The sequence below is a fragment of the Lepidothrix coronata genome, unplaced genomic scaffold, assembly GCF_001604755.1.
Source record: "Lepidothrix coronata isolate B3197 unplaced genomic scaffold, Lepidothrix_coronata-1.0 Scaffold11, whole genome shotgun sequence".
Classification (NCBI taxonomy): Eukaryota; Metazoa; Chordata; class Aves; order Passeriformes; family Pipridae; genus Lepidothrix; species Lepidothrix coronata.
In genome coordinates, this window is record NW_016690191.1 from 4,135,872 (window position 1) to 4,160,274 (window position 24,403).

Consider the following 24,403-nt stretch of genomic DNA (forward strand, 5'->3'; position numbering starts at 1 on the left):
GTTCAACAGTTTTCTATCCTGCAACTATATGCAAGTATAGTTTATAGCAGAATTTGTGATGGATGCAAACTAATTTACCTTGGAACCTGTTCCAAAGCATTGTTATTGCTTCAAATAACATCCCTGCTGAGATGGTAGATGTGAGTGGAAGTTGGCAAAAGGAAGAGCAAGAAAGAGGAGACCCCCTGAGGCACTCCAGGTGGAACAATGACGTAACCTCTCACTGAATTTTGCAAGAAACTGTTAGGCAACTCGCTATGGACCATGACAAATCATCCCTGGAGAACCCCATGGGATGAACAGAAGTAGCTGTGAAGGAATACCATGAAAGCCCAAAGCTGTTGCTGTCTGCAAGGCTGTGAGTGGCTTTGGGCATTTATCTCACTGACTCTGTTAGATGAGAAAGACCTGGTGACTATTTGTCCTCTGGAGTAAGGCAAGAGCATAAGGATTTATTAGTGTAAACAGGGATCTTGGAATAAATGATGACAGCAAATCAGTCTCTGACTTCTGAACCGTCCTGTTCCTTTTGTAGGCCAACAAGCAGGTTAATTCCTGCTTGTGCTCTTTCTCTTCCAGAGGGAAAATGTAAACTGTATATTGGAGAATCTCCCTAGCATGGGAAATCATCTATTTCCTTTCAATATCCATATTAGTTGTTTTTTGAGATGGATTGAAGAGTTGTTTGGGGAGAGAAGGATTGAATTCTGGGGTCTTTCTGCCAATTCAAGATAGTGAGCTCTACCCAAACGGTAGTGCCAGTAGCATAACTTAGGACAACCCCGTGGCATCCTTTTATCTGCTCACTGCCAGGCCAAACATCTCCTTTTGGCAGAGCTGAGTCCAAGTCCTCCCATTCCAGCAGCTTTTTGGTGTCAATGATAAACAGTCTGCTCACAATGATGGGGCTTGGCATTCTTTTCCAACTGTTGTAGCAGTAGGCAATACATCTTGTATTGTGTGTGCCAGCAGTGTGTGAGAACAGTAAAGCTCTCTCCAAGTGGAACTCTTTCTTGATGCTTTGCTGACAGGCAGGTAAAGTGACAGACCTGTAAGAGGCAGGAAGGGAATGGGCAGCTCCTCACATGCTCTCATCTTTATCTACAAAAGACCTCCTGGCCTAGTTAATATCTCTAAGATACTTGGACAACAGTTTGTGGCAGAGCAGCTGTTCTTTTGTTGAAGCTTTACACTTGGAACAAACTGTCTGGGATGATGTGACTGCTTTTTGATTTGTTTTGGGTTTTTGTTTGTTTGCTTTGGTTGTGGTGGTTTTTCTTTTAAGGCTTGCTTAATTCTTGGAGAGTCGGAGAGATGGTCTTCTTGACATGAGAATGAAATGTGAACTTCCTGAGCAGCACTGGAAGCTTGAAATGAAACGCTGCAGTGGGGATATGTGCTGTGTTGGTGTGCTGTTGCCCATGAGATCCATTTTGAGTCTCAATTCCTTTTTCTTCTCTATAGTGGTCTATTTCTGTGCTGTTTAAAATATTGTTTGCTCTTCTGTACAACGCGTGAATTTGGTCAAGAGAGATTTGTAGCTGATGGGGGTTAGTGAGAGAGATAAGTAATTGGAGGTCAAATGATAATTCACTGTGAATTCATGGAGTGGGTCTATTACTGGTATGAAAGCATCTAAACATCAAATGGCCTTCACTGGGGGATTAAGGAAAGGGAAGATGGGATAGCTAGATGCCACATGTCAAGGAAAGTTATCAAATAGATGATGGTTTGAGCGTATGTTAAGCACTAAGTAAGTCCTTTTAACTTTTTCAATGTGTTCTGGTGGAATTATTTTAGATTTACACCAACTGAATGAGAGCTGTGCTTCTACCTCTAGAGGTTGTACTCAGAGGTACTCACCAAATGGAACATTCAGCGTGTAACTTGAATATTGAGGGAGGCATGGGTTTGTGGCTTTGGATGTAAAGCACCATTCTTTAATTCATCCTTAGCATCTGCAAACCATTTGATGCAGTATTTCTTTTGGAGAGCAACCAGTGCTACAGAAGTACATGAGAATCCTCCTCTCAGATAAATGTGAGGAAAAGGCACCATCCTAATCTTTAATCACTGGAGAATGGCTCACAACTTGAATAGTGAGGGTTTTGTATTTCCTCTAAAATGCTTTTACTTTGAAATTCAGCAATTTTTTTTGGCAATTTGAAGTCTTAATGCTTAGAAGGTCACCCCACCCTGTCTGATGATGTAAAACCATGTTCTGTGATTTCTCCCAAGCAAGTCATATTCACCTGACTGAAGTGCTGGACTGAAACCGCATTAAGAACTTTCAACCCATTTCAACACTCACAAAATTAGAGTTTTTCTACTGTTTACATACAATTGCAGTTACTGCTTTGCTGTTAGACAGCAGCTGGGGGCTGATGGCAGGCCAGCTGCAGCCTCCACAGTCACTGCTGGAGTGCCTGCATGTATAGAAATGATATAAGATCCAGTCCCACAGTTACCTAATTGCAGCTGGGATTTTGCAGCTGTGGAGTCACACCATGAGGAATACATTCAAAGCTGCAATTCAGCCAGTGTGCTTTTCAGGCCAACAAATTTGCCTTGTGAGCTGAAGAGAAATGAGCTCTATAGGCCTAATTCTTCCCTTTTTTTTTTTTTTATTCTTTTCCTGGTTCCAATCCCTTTTTTCTGTCTGTCACTGGTAATTTTCAGTGCTCAGGAATAGAGATAAGCATCCTTCATGGCATCCTTTGAGGACCACTAAGTAATTGCTTTCCAGGCTGTGAACAGCTTAAAAAAAATAGTGAATGTTTTGCTCTCTTTGAATCATCATTTTTCCATTTTTCTCAAATGTTTACTCTGCAATCTCAGGCAAGTCATTAAACTGTTTTGTAGTTACTTTACCCATCTATACAGTGATGGCAGTAATACCTTAAAGAAGCTTTTTGGGCTTAATTTAATGATTATATAATTGTTTGAAATGTCCCGGTGTTAGTCTGAAAAAAGATGGTCCTATTGAAATGGAGATTTCACACTGAAAGTACATTCACCATGCTCTGAGGGAGGATGGGGATGATTAATTTTTTTTTTTAAAGGGTAGATCTTTATTTTGGGCATATAAAATGGAAACGAATATAACTGGTTTGATATACTTGTTTTGTTTCACTGGCAAATTCTGGTGATCAAACTTGCTAACTGGCCAGAAAATCAACTTTTTGGAAGAAGATTTATATTTCTCTCTAATGTTTTTTGGAGGGTGGTTATAAACATTGCATCTTAACAAAAATTACAACTATTAAGCATCTCACAGCACTATATAGGATTATTAATTATACAATATTATTGGAATGAAGCTGGTCAAGAAGGGTAGAAGAGAGGTTGAAGTTTTAACTGAGTCCTATCCTGTAAGCAGCAAATTACTTCCCTTGTTTATAAGTATTCAAAAAATATAAGAGAAGCCAAAATAATTCGTAAGCTTGTTCAACCTTTATTCCAGCTGATAAGAATGGCCTATTTGAATTTGCACATTGATTTTTGTAGGGGATATTTCTGTGAGCTTATCTGTATTGACTAAACGTTATGCATCTGAGTTTTTATTCTCTCTTGGGTCTGAGTGGTAGAATTGCTCAAAGAACAAGGAATCCTGAAGAATTTTAAAAAAAGAAAAAAACACTACTGGGTATCATCAGAATTGTTCTAGAGCCTTAGTTAGCCCTCCTGCCTTTTCTGGGGATTTGAAGCAAACACAGTGCTTGTTTCTCTTTCAAATCTATCTTGAAATAAAGAAAAGTTTATTCCCCTGCTTTATTAATGTCATTCTACTGAGAGAGAGACTATAGTTACTTCTGCATGGATAAAACTTCAATGTCTTGAAGTTTCCTAGCAGTGACAGAATAGTGCTGTCTTCTTTGGCAAAGAAAATCTCTTGGCTCCAGGTTGGATCTCAGCACTGTTTCTCCTTAGAGACAAGTGTGTTGCCCTGTATGTGCAGTACATCAGTGCTGCCATTCACCTGTTGAGTCTAAATGTGTATTAACAGTTAAAATGTATTCAGCTCTTTTACATAGATATGCAAAATATTTTTCTCCACAGGGAGGTTGAAAACAGTTTTCTATACAGGGAAAAACTGTAGCCCTCAGTTGGTGATTTCTATAACGACAGCCAGTGTGGTCCTACTCTTTCGTTGGTGCCTGAGTGTGCTGAATTAGATTAACCAGATAAAAATTGCTTTTAATGGCACTGTGTCAATTTTTACCCATGGGCCTTCCAAGTAGAAGATCTATAGCTGTAGATTACCCTTCTATATGTCTTACAATAAGTGATGGTGAGGTTGTATTTGAGCTCTCTATTCTTTTCCTTTTCTCCATATCTTCATAAGGGACTTTGTCAACCTGGTACTTTGTCATCTACTTTCCTAAGAAAAATTTCAATTTTTGATCAGGACATGATATTTTTAACTCACTGAAAAAGGACAGTGCCACTTGTCTGAAAGATTTTTAAACATTTTGCTGCCAAAATGGGATGCTGATCGTGACTTTTCTTCATGGGTGTCTTCATGCTTATCCATCAGTCCCCGGGTATTCACAGCTCATTCCCCTTTAAAAGATGAGTCTCCTATTATGTTACATTAAAAACAAGCGTGGGGAGGGGGTGGCAGGGAAGAGCTAAAGGGAAAAAAGCCCAAAGTGTTTGGATAAAGCGCTGTATCCTTCATTCTGGAATACTGCTGCTATCTTCTGATGCTTCAAGCTTCCTGATTCATATTAGGAAGAGAGCTAAAAATGAATACTGAAGACCACAAAGTAGTTGCCCCAATCCAATTTTTTTTTTTTAGGAAGCTACTTAAGAATTTCCTGACTTTGGAAGATGCGGAGTGCTTGCAACTCTATTGAACTTCAATAGGCTATGATGAGTAGCTCCATATTTTGAAAAATCAGGTCATTTATTTCAGTATTCAAGTAACTTCCCTTTACAAATCTGTTTCAAGAGGGAATTTTTTGATCGTACCCGTCCCCAATTAAAATTTGTCAATTGCTATGCAAAAGCAGCTTAGATTTTTTGCTCGCATGAGTGTATGTGAACCACTTTCATACATTTGTCCCTATGTAGTGCCCTAGTTTTTCTTTACTAGAAACTTCCAGCGAGACTTCCAGAGTTAATGTGTTCAGCACAGTACCTATTGCAAGTCTCTCAGCTCCCCTGAGATTCTGATAGCACCTCTTAGGAATTTTAAATCTTTCTATGCATCCTGAATTTTCAGTGCCAGCTTTACTTAGCACTTGAATGAGCTCTCTTAAAACTTTGTCCAAGTCTTGCTAGGGTTTGTGAGCTTTATGGAGAATTTGGTTCAGTCTTTTTTTTTTTTTTTTTTGTTTTACAGGAATTTTATCTGTTACTGCTTGTTATATGTGTGTATTTTAATTTTTTTTCTGAATTTTTTGCAGTTCTGCAAGCCCATCAGGTTTCTCTAGTGGATACTTTATTTTAATAAGTGTGTATTGAATGCTTCGTTTAACTTTACTGTTGTGAAGTGCCCAGAGACACCGTGCTTGGATGAGCAGTTATGTAAGTGCAATTTGTTGTAGTTTTTTTAGTAGCAGAATTAGGATTCAGCTGAGGTTTGAAGGCTTGAAATGCATGTGCATGGGGGAAAGTCAGCAAATAAAAAGGAGCTTAGTGCATCTACAGGCATAACCCCAGACTGCTTTCTCTACTTGCTACAGATCAGTCCCTCAAATGCCCTTCGGTGACTGCTGCCTGATCTCTAAGGATGCACTGAAGGAGTAGATTCATGCTGCCAGAGGGCTGAATTTGTTTTGTGGACAATTGCACATGCAGAACTGTTATCTCTTCATGTCTCACCACCATTATAATTATTTAATAATTATTTTTTATGTGCACATCCTGGTGAACTAAAGGCTTATTATTAACTTTGTTGTCTACAGGTTGGTTGTGTAGCCTGGGTAGTAGCTGTCAGTTTTCATACAGGGACAATTCAAATTCATAATTTGTCTGGCAGTTCTAAGACACGTTGTTTCCCTGGCCTGGGCACTGGAGGAACTCCAATCTTTCTTCTCCTCTTTACCTGGGACTCTTACAAAAAGGGTGTAGTAGGGGACACAATACACACATTTGAGAGCAGGAGGGTCTGCAAAAGAGTGAGTGGTGATTGGGGATTTATTTTTTTAATTATTCAGTAACTGCAGTGACTTATCAAACTACTTGCTATGCATCACTTTCTCGCTATTGCAAGAAGCAATCTCCAGTTATTGGTAATGATGGTGTTTTTAACTTGTTGCTCAAGTCCTTCAAAGCCTTAATGGTCTCCAGAAATACATAAGGGAACCATGCATAATGTTAGGCAAGAGATCATTAAATGGGAGAGAAGTATCATGGAGGAGCAGAAAGAACATCAGTGAGGAACATACAGTGTGCTGGCAAAAAAAGAATCCAGGAGTATGTGTCTGGTAAAATGGAAATTAATCACATCCCTTCAAAGTCAGATGGAATGTATAACAAGAAAATAAAAGTAGGAGATTTTGTTGTTTTATTTGGTTGACTGGTTTGGTGGTTTTCATTTGTGTTTTTGTCTGTTTGTTTGTTTTGTGGTGGTATGGTGTGTTTTGTTGTTTGGGTTTTTTTTTGTTTTAGTTTTTTGTTTTGTTTTGGGTTTTTTGTTTGTTTTGTTTTTCTTTTTTGTTTTGCTTTGTGGTTTTGTTTTATCGTTGGAGGTTTTTTTAATTTTTTTTTTCCTGTTTTCATAGAATCACAGAATGGCTTGGGTTGGAAGGGGCCTTAAAGATCATCTAGTTCCAGCCCCCCTGTTTTAACACAGAAGCTGTTTTGCAAACAGGTCTGATCCATAAATATTGTTTATCTGCACAGAAGGGAACATTTATTGCAAAGAAAGCAAATAGTGTTTTATAGGAACTCCTGACTCCTCAGTGGAATTCACAGGCAGAGTTAGAAATCCCATGTCACAAAGGAGAAATACAACAAGCCTGGATTCTTCTGTATCATTTCTGAGTAACCTGTGTGGAATTATTACTATATTGCAGGGAGATTATATGTTGCAAGTAGCCTATGAAATTAGTAGAGGTCAAGTTTCATAATGCTATAGCCCCCTATAGTGGGAATTTCCAGTGGTGTTGAAGATAGAGCAGTAATATCTTCACAATTATATTGGGTCTACAACAAATTGGAAAAATGGTGAATGGAGATGGGGAAAAAGAAAGAAACCCTTCTAGCATAAGCAAGTAACATCATCTAATGTTATCTTCCTTAGCTAGCCCATGCCTACCTTGTAAAGGAAAAGACTTGGCAAGCTTTGTACTTGTGTTTGTGTTCTTTTGTAAGCTACAACTCAGCATATTTCAGTTAATTCTGCTTTGTCAGTACTATAATTTACTGATGGAGGAAGTATAGTGTGTCTTCGAGCATGTCAACCTATGGCCAATTTCATCATGAATCACATCACCCTCTTGTACAGTGAGGTACCTTTTTGTGCTCCTATTCTGAGCTGAGCAACTTGGTGAAAAAAGTAAACTCATCCTGTGTCAGAACTAGAGAAGAAAAATGGCATCTTTTTTGATCAATGGGATTTAATACTGAAGGATGAATGTGTGAGCCTACTGAGCATTACAGGGGACAAGAAACTCTGCCTAATCTATAGCAGCCTTGTTTTATTTTTTTTTTTTTAGTTTATTATTAACATATGTTCAGAAATCAACAGAATGAGTTTGGCAAAACAACCTTTCAGACTCCTACAGGGCTGAAAATATATGTGCTCAAAAGTATCTTATTTTGGAATGCCACCACCTCATTGTCATGCAGGTGTGACTGGCAGAGACTTTTCCCTGGTGCTTGTTTCTATTGGAGAAGATAACTGAGGTGATGGAGACTGGGACATACTGCACCTCAGCTTGGGAGGAGTGACTTCTGTTTTTCTCACCTTTGCCTCTTTCTTCTTGGCCTCTTTCTCTTTTCTCCTTTTTCTTTCCTGTTTTCCCTGTCAGCTGGCAGGTCAGTGTCCTGCTTTGCTGGGAGGTGTCAGCTTCCTGAAACAAGACCTGTTGCCATGCAAAGCTTTGCAGATGCCAGGGTATTACCTCCTGGATTACTTGGCTAAGTACAGATTCTAGGAAAAGCTAATGGAGGTCTGAAGTCACTGGTGCATGTTCTTTTTTTATTACTTTTTTTTTTCGCTGGGCCTATACATACCCCTTTGCTTGTGAGTATCAGTTAATCTGTGATGCCACACTTTGCCCTTCTGCATTATTTATTTTGGTTTAAATTTTAGAACAATCATCTGCAAACTGCAATTCTTAGTGCTCATTTATATGCAGAGATCGCACTGATTTAACTAACAGATTTTTAAATCAACTCAGTTAATTCCATGCAACCCATATGTGAGCAATTAGCTTAAGTCAGTTAAAAATCCTCTTCAGCTCTGTGGATACAAACCACATTTAAAATAAGAAAGAATACAGGAATTAGAAACAGGCTAAAGGAGGTAAATTTGAAAGTAAAGTTTTAGTTAACGTGATATGCTTTCATCAGCTGTCAGGTTCTATTCCTAGTTTTTCACTGATTTACTGCTTTGTTGCATGAGTGGCTTCACTTCTCGATATCCCTGCCTGCAAAATGAGGATTTGCTGACATTGCTTATAGGAGGATGTAAGCGGGGCTGTTTGGGAAAATGCTTTTTTGTTGTTTGTTTGATTGGTTTTTTTCCCCCAACGGAAAGCTTAGGCTTTTCTATGAATAATGGATAATCAGAACTGGAGCCAAATCTTCCCATTTAAAAACAGTATTTCCATTTGGAAGTGTCATCACGGTGCCGTTCGGGAGTTGTTTGGCTCCCACAGCCAAACTACAACTCCCAGGTTGCCTCATAATTCTGCATTTTCCTGAGTTGATCTCATGAGTCTTGGTGTTGCATTTAGGGGATGTGTGTGTCAAGGAGATGCTCTGACAAATAGGAACAGGTGCCTAGGAAACCTCAAATGCATATTTTCTGTGACATCTCTCTTAAACAGTTCTGATGTTTTGGATAGTACAATTTGGAGTTTTGACAGGATATCTAGGGGTTTGAGGGGAAGAGGATGTTGGATTGGTGAGGAAAATCAACATTTCTTGCAAAAAGTAGATACTTGTTATATGAAACTTTGAGCTGAAAATTGACTTTTCCATTCAAAATCAGTGACTAAAAATGCTGTTCTAAGACTTTTTTTAATCAATGATATATAAAGTTTTGAAGATGCTTAGGAGAGACTCGTCAGAGACCACATCTCATGGACAAGGACCCAGTTTTTATTTGCTCCCTGAATCATTATTTGTTCCTTCATAAATTAGTACAAAGACTTATTACTTGCATCTTTCTTGCAGGTGACGGTGCAAAGCATGGGCAACAGCAGGGGAATGAATTATCTGGTATTTAATGATTAATGTTGTTGCAACTAGAGGAAATAGAAATGTGATGGGCATCCTTTGATGTGAAGCTGGAAGGGGGGTTAGCTCATCTCTGATAAGGCTGTTAACTCACTTTTTCAGCAGATCATGTGAACTCCTTGTCTTATTTGATTATGACATTGACAGCATTAGCTGGAGTGAAGCAGATCTTGTTCTGCATCTCTAAGTGATTTGTGACCAAACGCAACTTAATGAAATGTATCCACAGACAGAAAAGGAACCTTTCTATCGGAGGCAGCTGAGCAAGGATAGAGATATGGTTACATGCATGGAACAAGAATAACACAGACTGCATCATTTATCTTGGGAAGCAAGGAATTGTCCATTGCGACAAAATCAGTCAGATATAGCAAGTGAAATGCTGAAGGCTCATTACACTAATTAGTATCAGTGCTCAGCTGCAGGGAGGCAAGAAAAAACTGGCAGAGTGATACTTCAGGATAGTGTTTGCCCAAGAGGAAGTGTTGTGAATCATAGATTCATTAGTCAGTGCCAGGAGGGAAGAGCTGTACAGCAGCCGTGGTCTGAAATGAGACAGGTCCTTTCAATGGCACCCTTAAATTGGTTGGCATCCAGATAGCACAAGTGTCATTCAGGAGATGAATTTGGCATTGTATGTGTGTGTAAGGTGCTATAAAAAAAAAGAGAAGAAAGTAGTAAAAAATTTCCTTTTAAAGCCCTGGTGATAAATAGGCAATAGTTCACAGTGCAATTGAGAAACCACCATTGCTTGGTACTTTATAGGGATCTCTCAGGAGAAGTTGACTTTTTGGCCTTGTTTTTCATCATCTAGTTAAACAGTGCCTGCCTGCCTTAGTCCACCCTCCATTAAAATATGAGGAAGTGCTTTGCTGGTTCTGCTGCTTCCCCACATCTTGTGAACAAGAGAAGCAAGAGAGAATTATGTAGAATATATCTGGGTAATGCACAATTAGCAGAATTACAGTACTTTATACAGAGACACAGAAGTGGGATTTTCTTACTGGATTTTTTTTTGGCAATTGTTTTTGTAAGCTGGCAGTAGTCCCATCCAAGGTGGCATATATTCTAGCTAATGCTGCAAAGGAGAAAAGACATGTAAAGCATTCCAAGGAAATAGAGTAACTTGGAACCGTTTTGTAATAAATGCCTTTGATTTGAGTAGTGAATTTCGTTAAATCCTGCCAAACATCCAAAGCCATTCTCAGTTTCCTAGTTCCTTTATTTGCTATCAGCACTTGAAATCAGCTTAATATTTTACCTTTGCCCTTGGCTGCAGAGCATAACAGGCAAAAAATGTTATCTGTGCCTGTCATCACTGTTAGGAAAGAGAGAAGAAAGGAAGGGAAGGGATGAGGAGCAACAGGGCTGGCAGTGAACTGACATGTACAAAAATAAACAGACTTTAGTATATGAAGGAAGGAGGGAGCAGGGTGGGAAAAATCAACCTCTTGTAATTAAATTTAAAGTTTGCATCTTCTTAAGAGCTGTGGATACAGCCAGACAGAGGGCTAATATTTGAAGGTTGTTTACATGAGCAGAGATGTTAATCATTGAAGGGACAAAGCTGCACTTCGTCTTCTAGCTCTTTCGTTCATGCAGAGATGTTACCTTCTTTCCCTGCAGTCAGTAAGAACTTTCATATAACTGGTTTAGAGTTGGATGATTCTTCTTAAACTAATACTAAGCAACCAGCAGCACCTGTGAACTACAGAGGGGGGGAATGGCCTTGTCATAGGGTCACCTCTGAGAAAATCCACAATTTCTGTCAGAGCAGCAGAATTGGTAAATTGTATTATGGACTGTCTGAAGAGTGAGGGTGCTGTGAACTGCAGAGATCTTGGTGTGCTGTGTGGAAGCTGTGCCTGTGTATGAGTAAAGCCTTGCAGTCCATGGGCCACAGGGGAACCAGATTCTGCAGTAGGAAACACTGGTGCCTTGTCACACTGTCTGCTTGGCTTTCATGTGTGTTAAAAGACTTGATTTGGAGTTTTTCTTATATGACGGATCACGAGGTTTCTTTATAAGTGCTGAAGGAATAATGAACTTTTTTAGAGGCTTTTAGTTTAGTCTAAGAAATAAAAATTGAGCTCGGGGTTGGTTTAACATTAATCTCTGAATTTACTGAATCTTGTTAGGAATAATTTTTAGCTGTCATGTTCCTATTCCCCTGCATGTTTGTCTCTTTGTATTGGACTCTTCCGGTGTGTGCCAAGGCATTTTGGTAGAGGGATATGTGTAGACAGCTTGAGTAGACATAAACTACAGACAATTCCCACAGTGAAGGGCATATAGTGGGCTTAGGGGTGTTTTTTTGCGAACATTGACAATGTTGAGAAACTATTTCTGTGGTTCTGAAATAACAAGACCCTCTTTTTTCTTGATGTTAAATTAAAATATGACAATAAAAATCTAGTTATCATTCTTTCCCTCTGAATGAAAATTCTTTTTGTTTTTTTTTCAATTAGTTGTGCTCCCTGGTATATCACTGTGATGCAGGAAGGTATCACACTTACGTCAAGGAAGTGTCTGGGTTTTATTTTTTCATAGTCACACTGGGGAAAGACGAGTTCCTGAATGCGACCCAATGACTGTGGCATTGTACCTATTGAAAGGAAATTGTGTAAGCACACAATTTCTTGGCAGAAATACAGCTGCTAATCTCAGTTGAGCAGCTGTTGTCCTGAAGATCAGGAGAGGTGAGCCTAAAGGTAACTTTATCCAAAGAGCCTTTAAGAAACATAGCAGAAGTTGTCATGTTTTCATATAGAATTTTTGGCAGAAGCCTCACAGCACCATTTGCTGACTTCCCAAGTGTTAGCTATTGCTAATGTTTTATGATTTGCTGAATGAGTAACATGGGAATTGTGGATTATGAGGAAATAAGGGAATTCAGATAGCTGAAATGAAAGTAAACTTGGAATGGATCTTGTGGTGTTACCAGAAACCCCAGGATGGCTTAGAGACCTTTTTTTTGTACATTAAAAATGTATGAAATATTCTTAGTGGTTCTTATTATTTCTTTGCCTTTCATTCTTAACCAGTTCTCCATTGTTTGCACCTTGGTTGTTTTTTTAAAGCATTCCTGCTTTATGAGCCTTTTTCTTCAAGCATCCTTTGCAAGGCATTGATATTGCCCAAAGTGCTACACGCGGAACACCTCAGTGCAAGGCTCTGCCAGTACAGCAGCAGACCCCCATCTCTACAAGTACATTTATATTCTATTTTGTTCTAGGAAGCTCGAGCAGCAAAACTGGATACAACTCCATAGCTAGAAGTTCACCCAACACTTTGGATATTTTTGAAATTTTTTTTGAAGTAGAAGGAGCCCAAGTTTACAGTGCCACTAGAAGCATCCTAGTACCGGACTGGATACTGTGGAGATGATGAGGACCTACCACGATATCTTATATGCTCTAGAGGTGATGCCTGAATTGTATCACCACACCATGTTTTGAAAATTATGAACCACATTACAGCAAATCCTTTGAAGAGTGGAAGGAGGCTCTGATTGGCACATAGTCATTAACAAGAGAGATTAGTTGGATTTTTTCAAAATTGTACTGCTCCCTACAGTCAAGTATCCTGCACCATCTCTCACTGATCACTGAGTCAGTAACAGAATATGTTCAAACTAAGGGAAATGTTTACTCAGTGCAAGTCTGGGATCCTTATTTAGCTTTTTATCCAGCCTTTGCAGTGAAGCTAGGTAATTGTTCTCCATAATGATGTAGCATGCATCAAGATCTTCTTGACAGGATTTAGATAGTGGCATTTCTTGTGAGTAGAGAAGCTTAAATGAGAGACCCAGCTCATCTCACTTAAGTGCATCTGTACTTCAGACTGGTTGAAGAGATTCGAGTGCCTGCCTTCAGTTAGAATGAGTAGGAGTTGGAAGTGCTTGTTTACTGTGGAGGTTTTGAGAAGCCTGAGCTCTATGTAAGCTGGGTGAATTTCGTAGATAGCATGGATTTAGAACACTGCAGTGGACTTCTTGTCTTTGATTTGTGCATTCTTAGGTAAAGGAAAAACTGCATTTATTTTCAGGACTGCAATTATGTGAACCTTGGAAGGAAAGGAAATTGTAATATTCATATACTACAAGAACCTTTGAAATATAAGGTGGACCATTGGTTCATTCCAGCCCAGTGTTCAAAACCTTTATATTTGTATTCTATTGACATTCCCACTCCTCGTGCTAGGGCTTGCCAGGATTGGAAACTCTTTGGAATCAGCTGTTGTTTTACTAGTTTGTGATGTGTTGCTTTCTGATTTCAGCTACCGTTGTTCATTGAGTGGGCATGATCTGAACAGACAGTGGATGACACCCAATTCCCAGCTGCATCCAACTATTTACCACGCCAAAGGTCTTCTCTATTACCTGCGCAGCATTGGCCGGGCTCCTCTGGTGAGTCTCTTCCAGAATCTTTTGTGAGTTGCTTACTGTAGTTCTGTGAACAGTCTTGTTATAGAGCTGGAATGATTTGGAAAGCATCATATACTTTTACTCTTTCATCTTACAGAATTGTTTTGGAGGTCTTGGGTATCTATTACTTACTGCACCTTCTATCCAGGTACTCCAAATTTCAGAATCTCTGCACACCTGGAATAAAAATGAGAAAATGAATTCCTTAAAGCTCTTTATATCTTCCAAGTACTCCAACTGAGCTAAATATTATGAGTAGGTTATTGCTATCTTCATGGCAGTGATAGGAGAAATTCCACAAAGATTTAGTCTAAGTGGACTATGCTAAAGCCCATGAAAACAGAGCCTCCAAGCCCTCACAGTGTCTGAACTTCCATGCTGCTTTGGTAAGGAAGAAAACAACTACTTTTGTGGGCTACCATGATATGGGTCTCACCTCAAAGCTGCAGCTGGACTAGGGCTGTGATCCATCACATCTGCTCAGTCTTGTTGCCCAGCAGACTGAAAAGATAGTTCTGAGACCTCAGAAGAAAAGCCTCAAGGAGGTTCAAATGTTGACAAGCAGATGTGGATGCACGGACTGACAGGTTGGCTGATGACAGCTACAGCCAGGCAGGAAATGTCCAAGTGCACCAGATTCCCCCTGGGTTTGATGAGAAAAACCCCAGACAAGGTGAAAATATCCGTGAGCTTCATGAAGTGAATTCTTGTGGGAATGTGATTTTTGGATAAATCAACAGCCCTAAAATTTATCTCTGTAGGCTGAGGAATATTGTGGAAACCCATTGAGTCACCAGCCTTTTCATTTGGTTCAGAGCAGTGTAGTGTCAGTCTTGTTTTACCCTGCTATTTCCTGACCAGCCTCTTTTAATACACAAGCCTCCTTGTCATATCCAGGTGCATGAAGTCTAACACTCAGTGCAAGTTTTCATCATTGTTGAGCGAAGGGAAACTATTGATCCTACCATCTCCCTCACTCACAGACTGCGTGTCAGACTTGGTAAACTGATTTTTTCACGCCTTTGAAGAGTACATTGATTTTAGTTTATACATGCTCAAAAATGCCTTTTCCCTCCTTCAGAAGACAGCTCAGTTTCTTTTTTAATTTTTTGTAACCTCCAAGATCCCATGGAGCCAAGTTCACTTATAGCCAAATGATTTCTGTGAACTGATTTAGTTTAATTTATCCTGGTGATGTGCAAGCAGTTCCTTTAAAGCAAGAAGAGCTGGTTGAAGGAGTAAAGCAAAGAACTTTAGATTTAACAGCCATTTTAATTGGTAAGTTGTATAGACAACAGTCTGAATTGTGGTGGTGGTTTTATTGGCTTCTCTTGTTGAAGGTGGGAACCCCTGTACGACCACAGGACTGGATGTATTGTAGCACTGCAAAGAGTCTGAGCTGTAGTGAAGAGCAGGATACCCTAGAAGGAGAAAGAAAGAACTTCCAATGGACCAGGAGGCAATGAGCAGAGTTGCCATTCAAAGGCATTATATATCAAGCTTGGAAACAAACATCAGCCTGCAAGGATGTACTCACTGAGAGGAAAAAAAAACCCTAAGCACGTCTACCTCAAAACTGACATTCAAAGTCCTGTCAAAATGTTATTACGGAAAAAAAAAAAGAGGTTTTACTCAAAAAAAGACATTTCAAAATGTTCTGTTTTCCAACAGATTTTCTTTCTTCCCCTTTTAATATTTTGCTTTTTTTTTATTTTAGAAGGTGACTGGTTCTGTGACTCATGAGGAGGGCTGTTTTTGAGTTAGAAAACAATCCTTACCTTTAGGATGATCAGCGCTGGCAAATAAAATAACTTCGAATAGATAAAAAAATTTAACGTGTGTCTTTGAGTCATATCCCAGTGAGTGCAAACCTTGGGAGTCTGACTGGTTTGTGTGCCTTAGTGTCTCAGGCATATGGAAGGACAGGTTGGAGAAAAAGCACTGGTAGATGCCAAGTTTGCTCAGTGTTTGCCCAGACATATCCCCAGAAGAATTCTGTATTGGGTGCTCAGACTACAAAATATAGCTTAGCCTTGGCTGAATGATGAGACATAAGCTACCCTGTAGTGTGAAAATCAGGCAGAAGCATGCAGTATGAAGAATAATGAAGTATAAACATTGGGAGTGATTGCAGAATCCAGTAAACTTAATTAAAATGTAGCTCTAAGCAACTTGCAAATAAAATGGAAGTGTTTGCAGTGGTACTGATGTTTCTGTTGTGGAAGCTGGTGACGTGACCTTCAGTGAAAGATCCCATGGCCTGAACCAGTTGCTGTATTACAGCACCTGGCTTTGGTAATCCTTTACCAGTAAAGAAATATCATTTCAGACCTGCCCCTAAGGACTTGTCTGCAGGTTTCTTGAGGTGCAGAATTATAGACCTGCTACTGATCAGGCAACCCTACTCTCTGATCATCCCTGTGTGGTTTCTGATAAGTAATATTTTAGACAGATATATATGTTGTCTTTTGTGTGTTGGTAATTCTGTGAGTTAGCAGGTAATTGATACCAAATTGATCTGGGTTCTCTGCCTTGAAATAAGATAAAAACTCTAAAATCCTCTTTGATATTCTTAGGAATACTCTCTCGTTGGTACCTGTGGTTAACCCAAGCTATGGCTGTTTATTGCTGATAGCTTAGATGAAACACGAGCTGGAAAAGTATCTGTCATTAAGAGAATTAATAAATACAGCTTTTTTGAAGGAGATAGTACAGGATCGCTGTGAATGAGTCAGAGTTTTTGGCGAATAGCTCGCTGTTCATGTGCTCCAGGTGTGGAATGTGCATGCTGCAGGTACAGGGATGTGCAGATTCCCAGCCCCACAAAAGGAGCTGTAGGCAAGCGATGGTGCAGGAAGGAAAGTTGACAGGTAAGAAACCAAAGGAAACAGCAGCATATAAGCTATGAAATGTGTGTAATTGTCCATCTGAGTGGGAGCAGTGGGATGATTCATTATGCATGTATGCCTTAACCTTTCCAATAGGGCAACTTAGTGTTTGTCAGAGGAGCTGAAAGAATGTACATGCTCAATTCCTGGATAATTAAACTCCCTGACTTGCTGTGGCTAAACTTAGTTACTGTATAGCTGGTAAATAAACAAACTAGGGTAAGTCTTGCCCTAACAGTTGGTGGAAGAAGCTCATCTACTCCATCTGTTTCTCCCCTCTTGTGTATGTATTTAGGTAAGAATACGTATATATGGGGGGGAGTGTGATCTGCTGGAGGGTAGGAAGGCTCTGCAGAGGGATCTGGACAGGCTGGGTCTATGGGCTGTCAGTGAGTGGGTGTCAGGCTCTTCTCCCAAGTCACATTTGACAAGACAAGAGGAAATGGCCTCAGATTGTGCCACGAGAGGTTTAGACTGGATATGAGGAAGCAAGTTCTTCTCTGAAGAGTTACCAAGCATTGGAACTGGCTACCCAGAGCAGTGTGAAGTCACCAACTCTGGAGATGTTTAAAAATAGGGACATGGTTTAGTGGTGGATTTGGCAGTGTTGGTTAATGTTTGTACTCGATGATCTTAGAAGTATTTTCTAACCTAAGCAGTTCTGTGATTCTATTTTTTTAGCACATATTTCTCCCCCATCTCTCTTTATATTGAGCCATAATACTTCTCTACCTTCACACATTTGTTTGTCTCCCACATAAGCCCTGGAAAACTTCCTTGATGAAATCTTGAAGCTCCTTTCTACTCAATGGTGAATGCTGGTTTAAAATTAAGCAATTCTTTCTCTTTAGAAATTCTTATATTTTCACTGACAGATTTCTGGATATTCCTGATTAAGACATGGAAAATATATGTAACAACCGTGTGTTTATTGACTTGATATCTCAGAGGGCACTGAGATTGATTTTTCTTTAAAACTTGGGTCAATATTTACCTCTTGGGTCATTAAATTGTGATTTTCATTTCTATGGAAGTCAATATCTGCCTATAAAGGCAATCAACACTTCCACTAAAACTGGGAATGTGCCTTGTGCTGAGCTTTTATGACAGCTGATGTGAGAGACGGATTAGATAGACAGGTTGATTAGTGTGGAATGAAATTATTTGCCATGAAGATGGGTCATGTTCTGTGCTTGACTTCCAGGAATTCATGCAATGGTCTGACAATATAAGTGCACAATTATATTTTCCTGAAAATTATGTGGCATGGGTTTTGAATTTAAGATGACAAAGTGGCGATTAATTGCTTGGGAAAGCACAGATTTCAAGTCTCACAAGGATAAAGCTGAACTTTAGGAGTTTGGAAGTAGAAAGAGCTTGAAAAATTACTCTGTTGTGGTATCAGAAGTTCCCATGAACCCTGAGGTTCCTGAGTTGCCATGGATTCTTGCGCAGGTGTCATGTTCATTTCTGCTGCAGACAGAAATACACTAGTTTTGACTCTGGATCCCTGAGATCATGTCAGATCAAATAAATAAAACAAGATACAACTGACTAACAAAGTTTGACACAGGTTGTAGGCATGGCCCAGAGTTTAAGCTACTCCAAAGAGCTGAAAAAACCACATTAACACACCCCACAGTCTTATAGTGCTTTTTATGAAGAACCAAGAAACTTTTTCAATGTTCAAGATTTTGCTTAATTTTCTCCTCTCCCTAGGTATTCTGTGACTACCACGGACACTCCCAGAAAAAGAATGTGTTTCTTTATGGCTGCAGCATCAAGGAGACCTTGTGGCAAGCAGGCTGCATGGTTGACACAGCAGTTATCACAGAAGATGTTGGCTACAGAGTAGGTCCACTTGGTTCCTTTCTTAATTACTGACCTGTATGTGCCTATATATTTAAGATAAGATCACCTCACAAATTTTAGCGATAAAGTGCAAGTTTCCTTTGGAGTAATGATGCAGAGAGTTTCAAGCCATGCATAATATCTTCATACACTAGATATTAGGGACCCATCTACTAACAGTATTTTCGTTATTTTAGTAAGATGCATCTTTGGCTACATGCTAACAGGACAGGCATATTTTTGTGGTTTATAATTTCTAGAGATACCTACGCTTTTGTCCCCACCACCCCAACATAAAAAGAAAATAAATTGGAATCATGTAATGGTAACTGAGAAAATGACAGTGTGCCACTGTCCTACTCAGTCAAATTGCTTCATCACGAGATGCTCCTGGTCCCACTGAAAACACCAGATAATTCAATGGATACCAAACAGATCTAATATAGTAAAGTTATTTCCACAGCAGGTGTTTAGTGTCATATCTAGGCTTTTTTTTTTAATATAAAGAAGAAATAATAAAATCTCTTATATATGTACTTCATGTAAATGTCTTGTTCATCAAACAGTTCTTTGGATTTCCTGCCCATCTCTCTTTTTTTTTTTTTTGTATCCGTTTAGATGATATTTTCCTATTAAATAACAAATTTCCTTGGGGGAAAAAAAATCTTATAAACTCTAATTCTAGTCTTAAAAAATGTTAATTTCTTAACATATGGATTGTGGCTTTAACCTGATTACAGAGTAATAGCTCGATTCACTCAAAACTAAAAGAGATTGAAAAGTCTTTGCCAAATTATACCTCTGTATAATTTTTGCTTCTTCAGCATAAATACTAATTATTCTTATAAGGACACAGTGTCTTCAATGTTCATCTTATGGAGTTGTACAGAGCACACTGAGACTTTACTGGAAGAAGATAATCCCTGTGGCAAACACTGTTTCCCAAGGAAAGCAGGGAGGGTACCTACAGTCAGGACATCTTTTGGTGTGTTTGAATTCCGAGGGCTTCAGAAGGCTGAGGATAGTTACTGCCACACAAACAGAATTCAAATGTTGCTGTCAGCATCTGGAGCCTGACTCGAATCTGCAATGAAGAAAGGCTCCAAGGCTGTCCAAAAATACTCTGTAGTGGCCTGTAGAAAGATTTTGTGGTTCAAATCCTCTCTTTTGTGCAAAACGAGGCATGGGTGCCTGCTGCAGTCCTAACCTGTAGGTCACCCTCTTCCTACTTAGGCTGAGGAGGCTGAATTTACAGTGGGACACATCTGCAATTGCAAACTTCAGCAGATAACCACCCCTGCCTCAGACCTGCTTCCTTGCACTGTTTGCACAGGTTTCTCTCCTGCCTTGGGAGAACTGAGAATTAATCTGGCCTCCATGATTGATTTTTCTCCCCAGGAGTAGGAACCAAATATCTCAAGAAAATGATGTTTTTTGGAACAGACTTTGCCTCATACGTCATAGATTTAGCTGTAGCCCTTGGCAATATACAGAGTCAGAGTCTTTGTTTCCTTCTAATATTTGGTGGCCTTGGGTGACTTGCACGGCATTGGCATCGTAATCCCAATCTTTTGATAAACATTCCAGGCCCCTTTGACAGCGATCTCTGCAGGGACATCAGTAAAGGAATATAATTCCATTTTCTTCCTAATGGTATTGGAGGTTTATGGACAGGTTCCAGTGTGATGGGAGCAGCTTCCTTTGCTGTTGTACATGACAAATCCAGCTGTGAGAGTGACATGGAAACTGCTGTATTATCATAAAACCATCCTTTAAAGGGATGTGTTTTCATGCAAAATATGCTATTGAAAGATAATTAATGAGAAGAATAAGTAGAGAAGAAAGAACCATTAGTGTGAAATCCAGTGAATGCTGGTAAAATGAAAAGAATATTAAATTCAAGTTTGCTAATACTCTTAAATGAGTCCTGTGTACAGAGACATTACTGTTACCTGCCAGCATTTTTATTTAATTAAAAGTAAAAGATTGATTATGCATATAATTTCAATTGCTTTAAAAACCTAAACTGGATTAGGGTTCTGATTATTGTGTTTGATGGTATATATTTACAAAAAAATATTTGTTTGTAGGTTCAGATAAAGGCAGAATTAAAAACTATCTGAATCTTTACATACAGTTTAACTGGATTTAACTGGTTGTGCTGAGGCTTATAAATACCTGAATCATGTGGTTCTGCTGCAGTTTTTTTAGTTCCTGTTCAACCAAAATCCAGGACAACCTGGAAGCTGGGATGAAAGTGTACTATTTTGTGATCCCCATGCAGCAAGTAGCAATGAAGGCAATGCAGACATACTGGATTCTTTGCTGAAGGCAAGCAGTCAGTTTTCAAGGTTCCTTTGTTCAGTGCACCCACAGGAAAGGGAGTGCAGCAGTTCTTAGTAACACACTGGAGATCTTGACTTAAGAGTGAGGCTCAAGGTGGTCTCAGATTTAAAGTGGAATCTTTTTCTTTGTTTCAGGTTTCTCCATCACAGTTTTTTCATCTGAAAAATGGACCTTATGAAACTTTACCAGTTCCATAGATATAGAGACCACTGACAGCTGTAGCCAGAATACAGTGAAAAATAAAATTTACTTGTTCCTTATAAAGATGTGTATGGTTAAGCAGTTTGCAGGAGATATTGCAAAATAGTTTAGGCCAAATATATATTGTTCACATCAAATGTGTTTTAGGAAAGGACATTATTCATTTACTTTCAAACTGAATATTCCCATACAGTGCTATGAAGTAAAGCCCAACAGAATGGAACTACAATTACTCAGAATCAGTCAGTGAAACTGATGGTTATTGGAAAGTGAAATTAGCTTGGTTGGCTTTTACCACTCAAACTGAATGAAATTCAAGGGTAAATGCCATTAGCCATATGTGGAAACTCCTTCTATATGATTCTGTTCATTTCAGCTGTTTAAGAAAACTGTCATCAGAGAAATAACGGTCTAATTTTGTTTTCTCTCATCTAGATAAATCAAAAGGTCTTTTGGCATGTGTTATGGTTAGTGTACCAGCACTGAAGTTTAGACACACGCAGACATAACCCACATACATGTATATGTGTGTGGGTACCTAACAATCCAGTTTATATACTAGTACCAGGTGTGCTCTACGTATCTGGTATTTGTTTTTATAAAGTGTAAAAGTAACACATTTAGCTCTCTGTAATGATTAAGCAAGTGTTGGCTCTGCACTGATAGAATATTTGATGCTTCAGGAGTGTTTATAGGCTTTGTTGGGAAATAAAATTTCCAGAATAAGAAAATCACTCAGGGCTAAGATGTAATATTTACCAGGTTTTCATTATTACTTTTTATTGTGATTTTTTTAAATGAATTGTATAAAATGTATAACTTGGACTCTGATGAGAATATTTTGGTTTGTTTCACAATGCAAGTTAGTTAAATGCTGAGCTTTATTTTCACATAATTATGTGCAACCTTCTGTGAGAATACACACCCCTTTTCTCTGCTCTATACCATGTTCAGACAAAATTCCTCCCATAGCTCAATCCTTTGTCAAACAATGGATGTATCATAGGAGGAGATATAGTATAACTGTAGAGGGGAGAATAGGAATATTAGGTAGTGAATTATGACTGCAGCCCTCTTAGCAGCACAACAGGAAGATGCAGGTTAATGTCAAAGCAGCTTGAAAACAAAACTCTGACTTTAGCCCCCCCCAAACTATTGTGTGTGGAAATGTTTGATTTTGAATGAGATATACCAAGTGTACTGGAAAGTTTTCATTTTAGTCTTTGGGATAAAACCAAATGTTAGAATCTGAGGGTTTCGCAGAGGATTGACATGATGTACCAGTTGGAGTTCTTGGTAACAGTGTCTACAGATAGATTTGATTATAGACACGTTAAAATACACAGTTCTCTCTGTATATGTGTGTGTGATATAAACATGTGCACATAATGTGCAATTCATTTTCTTATAGACTCTTCCTAAAATCCTGGATAAAGTGGCCCCTGCATTTGTCATGAACAACTGCAGCTTCCTGGTGGAGAAGTCCCGGGAGTCGACGGCCCGGGTGGTGGTGTGGAAGGAAATGGGTGTGTTGAGGAGCTACACCATGGAAAGCACCTACTGCAGCTGCAGCCACGGACCCTACAAAGTGAGTAAATCTTTCAAAGAACCCTGTGCCACCGTTCTCCTAATGCACATCCTGTGAGATAGGACGGATAAAATGGAGTAGATGGCTGTTGTCTTGAGCAGTTTGCCTTCTCCAGGCCCACGGAGTCTGAGTTTGAGTTTCTTTTCAGTGAAATCTTTCCATGAACCCTCATTCTTTTACCTTCCATGCCAGTAGAGTCCCACTCCGAGGATTCATGCAGCAGTGAAATAAAAGGAAACTCCATTCTGGAGCCAAAAGCATTGAGCTGAAGAAAGGAGTGTTTTCGGGATGATACAGGACTCTTATCCTTACAAGGGCATTCAAAGTGCTTTTAAAAAAAGTGCTTGCAGGTCATATGGACACTTTTGAGCTTAATTCTAAGGTAGTTAACTGCAATACTAGTGACTCCAAGCTCTTTGGTACAGGCAGTCAACCTGAGCAATCACCTGGCTAAATTTAAGAACCTGTACTGAAAATCTTGCATTTGGAGTTGCTTGTTCCTGACAGGTAAAGGTAACTAATCTAAGGCTAGTTTTGACAACTGTCAATGAGTTCAAGCTATGCCTCTGACTGTGATCTAGACAAACCTGAATTCCACATCAAATGAGTTTCCAGTCTTTGTAGGAAGGGCTGTACTTGTGCTGAGTGCATCAGGCATCAGTATGTGAGATCTCCTGGCACTGTTTAAGCAAACAGGATGAACTCTGGTAATTGCATTTGAGTGATCATAATTCTCTATTCATTTAAATGATGAATTCTTTTGCTTGTCCCTTTTCCAAACCTATTGCTTTCATTGAAGGGCTTCCACATTCCACCTCATTTCTTCCACTAGGGAGCAATCCTTGTCTATACAACATTAATAAGCAGTTAAGGATCCTGAAAGACCCTTAAGGAAAGAGCCATTATTACAAATAACAATTAATTAATAAGACATTCAAATTATTATCTTTGGAAGCTCTATACTAATCCTTTTACCTCTCTGTAGAATGTTGCAGGAAGTATTCAGCTGCTGTTTTAACCATGCTCTACTATACAGACACCAATGCCAGGATAAGAAAGGTAGGAAAAAAAATGGCACATAATTTTAAGAAAGAGAATTTAATTGCCCTGGGCATTACATCTAACACTCCCTACTCCTGAGCAGTGCTGATGGTTTTTTAATAGGCATCACAGGTCAAGACAGCGGGTTTGAATCTTTTTAGACAGTGGGGGGAATATCTATTTTGACCGAAGTCAATGACAAAACTCCTAGTGATCTCCACAGAGGAGGTTTCACTGATTTCTTAGATAACCACAGTAAGATCTAAACACAGTGACACATCAGATTGTATCTCATCTAATGACTTGTTCTCCATCAGCATCTGGGAGATCTTTACCCAAATTTTCTTCATTTGTGCCATTAGATGCTTGAAATGGTGTGAAGAGAACATTAAATGCCACATTCAGACATTGCATTTAAGCATTGTACCATCCACAGGGGCCTTGTAACATATAGTAGAGATGTCAAAAATAAGCAGATGGTCCAGGATTCTTTTTTTAAAGAAATCTCTTGGAATATGTGAAATTATTTTCTAGGTTCTTTCTTGTCCTCATTTTCATCACTGATCAGGGCCACAGGCAGCCACTGAGGGCAAGAGCAAGTTCATGTATGAGCACTTGTGGCTGGTGACAGAATCCAATGTTCTC

The 24,403-nt window shown here is 39.2% G+C and overlaps 1 protein-coding gene across 1 annotated transcript in view; it reads left to right on the forward strand.

The window, feature by feature from the left end:
- Positions 1 to 24,403, forward strand: part of AGBL1 (ATP/GTP binding protein like 1) — a 249,268-nt gene that overhangs the window by 107,908 nt on the left and 116,957 nt on the right. Inside the window, exons 17-19 of the mRNA XM_017805280.1 lie at positions 13,696 to 13,825; positions 18,451 to 18,582; positions 22,541 to 22,717. Of these exons, the coding sequence (XP_017660769.1) occupies positions 13,696 to 13,825; positions 18,451 to 18,582; positions 22,541 to 22,717 (439 nt within the window). The remainder of the gene's footprint in view (positions 1 to 13,695; positions 13,826 to 18,450; positions 18,583 to 22,540; positions 22,718 to 24,403) is intronic.